General features: G+C 38.9%; 2 protein-coding genes across 2 annotated transcripts; one reads left to right on the plus strand and one right to left on the minus strand.

Annotated features, from left to right (window-relative positions):
• Positions 1–636: 636 nt before the first annotated feature.
• On the minus strand, positions 637–2,419 carry LOC108061507 (cilia- and flagella-associated protein 53). Its single transcript, XM_017147737.3, has 4 exons — positions 2,075–2,419; positions 1,721–2,023; positions 1,154–1,376; positions 637–1,091 (listed from the first exon to the last, which is right to left on the minus strand). The coding sequence occupies exons 1-4, from the start codon at positions 2,368–2,370 to the stop codon at positions 933–935; spliced, it is 981 nt and encodes a 326-aa protein (XP_017003226.2). The 5' UTR covers positions 2,371–2,419; the 3' UTR covers positions 637–932.
• Positions 2,420–3,262: 843 nt separating this feature from the next.
• prel (preli-like) lies at positions 3,263–5,668 on the plus strand. The gene is made up of 3 exons (XM_070213351.1): positions 3,263–3,643; positions 3,723–4,098; positions 4,822–5,668. The coding sequence occupies exons 2-3, from the start codon at positions 3,784–3,786 to the stop codon at positions 5,215–5,217; spliced, it is 711 nt and encodes a 236-aa protein (XP_070069452.1). The 5' UTR covers positions 3,263–3,643; positions 3,723–3,783; the 3' UTR covers positions 5,218–5,668.
• The last annotated feature ends 1,544 nt before the right edge of the window (positions 5,669–7,212 follow it).

The following is a 7,212-nucleotide window of genomic DNA, read 5'->3' on the forward strand; positions in this document are numbered from 1 at the left end:
TGGCCAGCGATCAACTCTAATTAGCGGCAACCAGTTGAGGAGACAAGCGCTGCAAACGGCGGAAGCGGTCAATTATAAATACTCCACGGAGCCGGGCGGGAAAGAGCAAAGTTCCAAGTCCTGTCCAAGTGTCAGAAATATTGTCAAAGTCTCTGCTCGAGCCACACTTACAAGCTTTATCGATTGTACAGTTGAACTTCTATAGCTCTAACCTAATCTTAATATTTTGTGTGAAATTTAAAAAACTCCAAAGTCCTAGCAATAAACTTAAAAATCTATTTAAGCTATAGTTTATAATTACGATTCATTTTTAAAAGTTCAAGATTAGTAAAAATGGTTTTTAAACTATTTGAAAATATTAAAAAAATATTTCAAAATTTGAAAGCCTGAAAGTATGCAGCCACTTATTCTACTGCCTTATTGGTTGGCTTGAGGATTTTTTTGTCCTTGAAAACTTGTGAGGGATTTAATCCCACTTTAATCCTAAAATAAGGTCGAGAAAACAGTTTTGACAATATTAAATTCTATTCGTTTATTGCCGTCTTTAATATTTATTAGTGTTTTATTTCTCTGTAAGCTAAACTAATGAATTATAAGATAGTAGGTTAATTTTAATAAAATACTTATTGTTTTTATAATTTATTTTGCATGAGGTTCGCTTTACTCAAGCTTGACTGTGCTGGCATTTCGCATTTGCATATTTGCCGCTGGCGGCAGGCCAAGCTGTTCAGCTTCCACGGTGACGTTGATGGTGGGCATTATCACGGGCTTTATGCCGCCCGTGCGTGATACGCTTTTCCTTATCGCTGCCATCGCCTGATTTATATCAGTCGTAAATATAATTGCAATATGGTATCCAAATATGAGGCGTGACATGAGTGTGGCCATCGATCGATGATGGTGATGATGAGTATGATACGAGTCCGCTTGTATTAGCGCACTTCTTTGCCATATGGCTGCTTCTGTTGCTGGCTAAGCACACACCCAGTGCCCAGGTATTTCCGATCCCGCCGCTGATCCTCTTCCTTTCGAGCGGCACGCTCCTCAGCTTTATGTGTCATATAGCGCTGGTGCCAATCGCGATTGTGAGTCTGGAACAAAGCAAATGGGGTTGGGGTTAAAAATACAGGCAATTAAGGTGATTTCATCTCACCCTGGCGCAACGCTTCTCCATGAGCTCCTCGTAAATCTGTCGATCTTCCAGTATGTTATTACCCAAATCCTCACGTATATTTGCCTGCGATTGTTTGGCACTGATCATGAGGTTCTGTTTGATCTGATCCTGCAAATCAGTGAGTTGCTGGCGCCGTTTATCCTTCGCCTTCTTGAGGTCATGTTGTTTCTTGAGGACATCCATTTCGGAAGCGAATTCAAGGCTAAAAGTTCAAAGGGTAAGTTATAAAATAACACAATTTATAATGTTTTAAGAGAGTAAACAAATAAATAAATCTAAAAAAGTTATACAATTTTTTTGGATTATACTTTATGGCTTACATTAATTTGACTATAAATATGATTTAATAATTTTTATACATTTTTTTAGTAACTTTTTTGTAATTATAAAATTAAAAATTTGTTCAACACAAATAATAAAAGTCCGTATATTTTCTAAAAAATTTGACAATCAAAGGATTTTTAAAGGATTGCTTATAATTGATAAATAGATCATAGCTAAGATAATTATTATTATTTTTTTATTCATAAAATATCAAGTTCTTACGCTTGGGAACATTCGCGTTGCTCTGCCAACACATCCTTGGCAAACTGGGCCTTCTGCTCCCGATCAGTGTCCAGATTTTGGGCCTGGCACCGGTTCTCTATCAAGTTTCTCAACTGGAGCTCATATTGCTCCTGCTGGGCTCGACTTTCATCCAGTCGCTGCCAAACTCGCTGCCAAAGGATTTCTACACAGGCTTGACGGCGTTTAAGAGACTTTTTCTCCTCGATTTGGTGGAGCTGAGCTTGTTTCGACTCCAAGAGGATCTCCTTTGTAACCATATGACGATGGGCCTCGGAGTTTTCACTGAAAATAATTTATTTTATTAGTGAAAATAAGATATTTCATATTCCATACATCTCCCGTTGCTGCTTCTTAACTTTGACCAGTTCCATTTCGGCCTCCTCCCTTTTCAACCGCTTCATTTCGATCCACTCGTGTCGCTTTCGATCCGCTTCATCTGCTTGCTCCTGGAGCAATTCTGCAATCTTCTCGTCCGCTTCCAAAGCCTCTCTTTGGAGGAGAAGGCTAAGGTTCCAACGGCGATTGTCCACATCCTCATACCATTCTCGCATCTTTCGTGCCACCTGGAATCCTATTTGGGACTTGAGGTTGCGTCGGTCGGTTCGAGTAAGAAATTCCACAACATCCATGTTTTCATAAAATAACCAACTCACTTCAGATTTTTCTTTTGTTTTCTGGTTTCTAAGCGCAACTTGAATAGAATGCGGCATTCGGTTGACGAAGCTTGGCATAAACAAATAAATAAAACCTATGGTAACCATTGGACATTAATACAAATATATATTGAAAAATAAGGAACATTGTTAAAATTATTTTTTATCATTTTCATTTCAAAAAGTTAATTATTTATTTGCAAAAATTAATTTTATATTTATTTGTACACTTGTCGCGTGGCAAATGATTCTACTTACATTTACTGAAATGGGAGCTAAAATATTTATTTGAAATTGATAGGACAGAGATTAAATCAATTGTCCGTCAGAATCTTCATCCCTTAATTATAGTTTGGGTTAAAATTATTTGTTAAAATTATTTTTTATCACTTTCATTTCAAAAAGTTAATTGCTTTATTTTGTAAAAATTAATTTTATATTTATTTGTACACTTGTCGCGTGGCAAATGATTCTACTTACATTTACTGAAATGGGAGCTAAAATATTTATTTGAAATTGATAGGACAGAGATTAATTCAATTGTCCGTCAGAATCTTCATACCTTAATTTTAGTTTGGGTTAAAATACAAGATAAAAGAAATGCATAAAACTTCTAAGAGGTGAATTAGAACCAGTTCTGATTGAATACAAGTTTGTTTTATAAAACTGTAGGAAATGTTCACTCTTATTTTTTATTATTGGATACTGCCTAAATTAAATAAAATCAATTTAAAAAGTATACCACAGCATCTGACAATTAAAATTTCAAAATTCAAAAAGATTAGGGAATACCCCCATTATTTGCGATTCCACGAAAAATACTAGATTATTGGTAAATTGCATGCTTGGTATTATTTTCGCAAGTACTATCTGGCAACGCTGCGCGCAGAGCAGATGTTTCTGGATGGCCTTTGAACAGGCGTGAATTGGACCCGATAAATTGGCAAAAAAACCCGTGGAAACCGTGCAATGAAACCGTGGACAGCCAGGAGAAGGGGGCACTGAAGGACGAGGCAACTAAGGATTAGCCGGACGCGCCAGCTTATAGCCAGAAATCGGAAGAGCAGAGCCCGAGGCACCCTGTGAACCGGAGTTTGTGACGCAGTTACACAACAAAATTCTCAGTAGGCGCCCAAAGTCGGGGCAATACCAAGCTGCTAGCCGAATCAACGTGTGCCAGCTAATTGGTGCCCACTCGGGAGCTCTAGACCCCTGAGCCCCCCCATTTTTCGAACCCCCCCTCGCAAAGGTACGTCCATCGATCGGGGTCTATTTATAGCCGGGGGAACATGCGATGCAATTGATTATATTATCGGTTCACTTTTCAGCTCAGGGACACCGGCGGCTTTCACTTTTAGACACACACGAGTTCATTGGTCAACCTTCGCAATGGTCGTCGCAGCATCCACTTGTCGCACGGAGACGGTCTTCGACTACAGCTGGCGGAACGTGGTGGTCGCCTACTGGAACCGCTATCCGAATCCCTCCAGCGCCCACGTCCTCACCGAGGACACCATTCAGCGGGAGGTGCGCGACGGCAAGCTCTTCTCGCGCCGCCTCCTCTCGAAGACCAATCCCGTGCCCAAGTGGGGCGCACGCTTCTACAACAATGTGCCGGTCAAGATTGTTGAGGACTCTGTGCTGGACCCGGTCAAGAAGACCTTCACCACGTTCACCAGGAACCTGGGCATGACCAAGATAATGGCAAGTGAATGAGAAATTAGTTACTACTGCCTACTGGGATCTGTTGAGATCATAACACATTGTAGGGCAAGGCTAATTCGTTGATAAGCTAAGATATTGCCAAGTGACTGTAAAGCTACTAGGATTTGTACAGTATAAATTTCACCTCTTAAAAAAGCTGTAATCGTTGATATGTACACTTATTAGCTTATAATGACCATGCTAATCCCAAATGACTGACAATTTTGTTATCTAACAAATCAATGATCATTCTAATAGCACAAATGTCGCTTACCTTATGTGATTTGTAGGAAAAAGAGGGGCATGTCCGTAAAAGTGATGTTTAATGCTACGAAAAAAAAGTGTCACTTAACTGTTCTAAAGCAAAAATTCAAAATACAATTAACAAAGCACCTTAATAACGACGTGCAGATAAGATTATAACCTAATTGCCGCAATGCACTACATATATAAACCTCAATACCTGAAGATACGTTATATAGGTGATGATTATATTGTTTAGAACCACCAGTTTTAAGCAAAGAGCTATTTATTAGTTTACTGAAGATGTAGAATCAGACTTATCAATACGGTTCAAATCAAAATACTTTCACCTTAATTAAATATCAGGTTTATTAAGTTTTTAGCTAAAAATTTGTAATCGAGGCTATTTTATCGTAGGTTTTGAAAAATACAATATTATATTATTTATTAATGAGTAATATTCACACTTTTCCTTTACAGAAAGTCGATGAAATCGTTATATACAGCGAGCAGAAGGACGGCAGCACACTGGCAGTGCGAAGAGCCTACATCAGCTCCCAGGTGTTTGGATTCTCGCGGGCCATCCGCGCCTTCGGAATCGAGCGGTTCAAGTCCAATGGCAACAAGGCTTCCAGCGGCTTTAACCACGTGCTGCGACGCATGTTTCCGCACAGCCTGGTGGGTGGAGGTCACCATCAGCCAGCTGTGACGACGACCACCTCAGCCGGAGAACTAGCTGTGGCCACCACCACGGCAACCAACTCAGCCGGTAATCACAACAACACAGGAACCTTGAAGAGCGCTGCCAAAGTGGGATACGAGTTCTTCAAGAGCCACGCCTCCAAGATTGCGCAACTGTTCTCTGTGAAGAACTGAGGGAATGAACTGTTTGAAACCGAGGAATCTACCGAAGCCTTCGGTTACGGAGTGTACGATTTTGCCAGGACGGGAAAAGGAAAGAGAGGCGGAGGCGTCCGGTCGGCGGCTGTTTTAAAACATGTATTCCAAAGCAAATACCAACCATATACTTTGCTGCATTTCATTCCGTGTGTGCGCGAGCCAGCCGGCTGATCAGAACGGAGGCACTATTTGCTGAACACATTTCCTGCATCCTACAAAATTCTTTTATTTATATTTAGTCATTTGCATTACTTGCATTATTGTGTACCATTCTGTTAGGGTCAAAAATGGAAACTAAAAGCCGTGTGTCAAATTTGGAATTTCTATGTAAACTGTTGTATATTTTTTTCAAGAAAATCGCACACACGCGTAGTTCATAAAATTGTAATTATTAAAAATACATTTAGTTTGTTAAAAATGCACGGCATCTATAACTTGTTTATTGTTTTGGATTTATTTCCTATTGGGTATGTGGGTATGCGTCAAAAGTAAAGTGGGAAACTCATCATTTACTCTTTTATAATTTTTAGTTGTTTATTAGTTTAAAAATATTTTGTTATAGATTTCATTTAAGTATTTAATTAGTTTAAATATCTTTTCAAATTAAAAATATTCCGTTACATTCAAAATTTCCAAACCTTTACAGCACTGCTCTCCAATCGCCCCCGCGAAAAGCTTTCTGCTTCGAGGTGAACGGCAAAAGTTGTGAGCGGTAAGAAAAATATAAAATCAATCGAAATTTTTTTAATAAGAATAAATATTTATCGGTGATATTTTGTTCACTTTATATATCGAATATGTTCTTTTTTGAACCGTTACGGAACTAAAATTTAACTACTTGGGATGATCTAGTAACAAGAGCAATAAGATTTATTTCTGTGGAGCAACTCGGTGTTCCGGAGAGATCGGTGGAAGGCTCAAGGATGGCAAATGTGAGTTAGCAACAAAAATATTATTTGAAAATTAAATTATTTACCTTTGCTTCTTTTCGCTATTTGTGCCTAAAATAGGTGTTCCTTCAGTCCCATCAGTTACTGCTTATGCTTGTATGGTTTTCCTGCATATCGGTTCCCGCAAAACCGGCAAAAGAACGAAAGGGGGCTTCCCTAAACTGTTGAATTGCTGAATTGTTGACAATTCAACAAAAATTTCAACAATTAAGGGAACGACCCAAAATGGTTCCTGTTGAATTTTCAAACAGCTGTTATTTGTTGAAAAATTACACGGAACTTAAAGCATGTAAAATTTGATTTATTATTGCTAGTTACTGTCTAAAAGTGTTACCGAGGTAAAAAGAACCACAAATATGCTTTCTAAGGGCCGCTTTCTCGAGTCCCTGTCAAAGTCCCTGATAGCTATCTGTTCGAAAAACTTAAAGACCAGATAAACTGTTCGTAAAAGCAAATCCGCTTTCTCGACTGCTTTAATTTATCTGAACGAGAAACAATTACAGAGTGCTGTTAACGCACTGTAAAGTGCAAAAAATGGCATGCTTCGATTATATCATCAGCTGTTTGGGTATAATTCAAAGGAAAAGTCAACTGTGATTTCGTTTCTTCTTCATAGTTGGCTTTGGGAAATCAGCTGTCATTCTATCGAGCCGAAAACGCTTAACAGGGACTCCGAGTCCCTGTCAAAGTTAGCTCTCACATTTATGCTCGAGAAAGCCAAAATGCCTTAGCAGGGACTTTATCTATTCGAGAAATGTTAGCCGGCACTCGAGAAACCGGCCCTAAGTTGATTTTAAAATAAATAATGCGTATTGGTGATACTAAAATGTTACAGAGTTGCCACGACTTTAAAAAAAAGGTGACAACTCTGGCTTTTCAGCAATTCAACAAAATTTTCAGCAGCCCCGAGGCTGATGAATTGCTGAAAGTTCTGAAAGTTGACTTTGTATGGAACAGCTGATTAACAGCTGACCAAAATTCAACAATTCAACAGTTTAGGGAATCCCCCTTTAACTTCAGT

This window comes from Drosophila takahashii, chromosome 2R (assembly GCF_030179915.1).
Source record: "Drosophila takahashii strain IR98-3 E-12201 chromosome 2R, DtakHiC1v2, whole genome shotgun sequence".
NCBI classification, from domain to species: Eukaryota; Metazoa; Arthropoda; class Insecta; order Diptera; family Drosophilidae; genus Drosophila; species Drosophila takahashii.

Bases quoted from the DNA above. Each gene is read 5' to 3' on its own strand.
- prel (XM_070213351.1), top strand. From the start codon at position 3,784: ATGGTCGTCGCAGCATCCACTTGTCGCACGGAGACGGTCTTCGACTAC. The intron at 4,099-4,821 runs GCAAGTGAATGA...TTTCCTTTACAG, and splicing joins TGGGCATGACCAAGATAATG to AAAGTCGATGAAATCGTTAT.
- LOC108061507 (XM_017147737.3), bottom strand. From the start codon at position 2,370: ATGGATGTTGTGGAATTTCTTACTCGAACCGACCGACGCAACCTCAAG. The intron at 2,024-2,074 runs GTATGGAATATG...AATTATTTTCAG, and splicing joins AAGAAGCAGCAACGGGAGAT to TGAAAACTCCGAGGCCCATC. The intron at 1,092-1,153 runs GTGAGATGAAAT...GCTTTGTTCCAG, and splicing joins TGGAGAAGCGTTGCGCCAGG to ACTCACAATCGCGATTGGCA.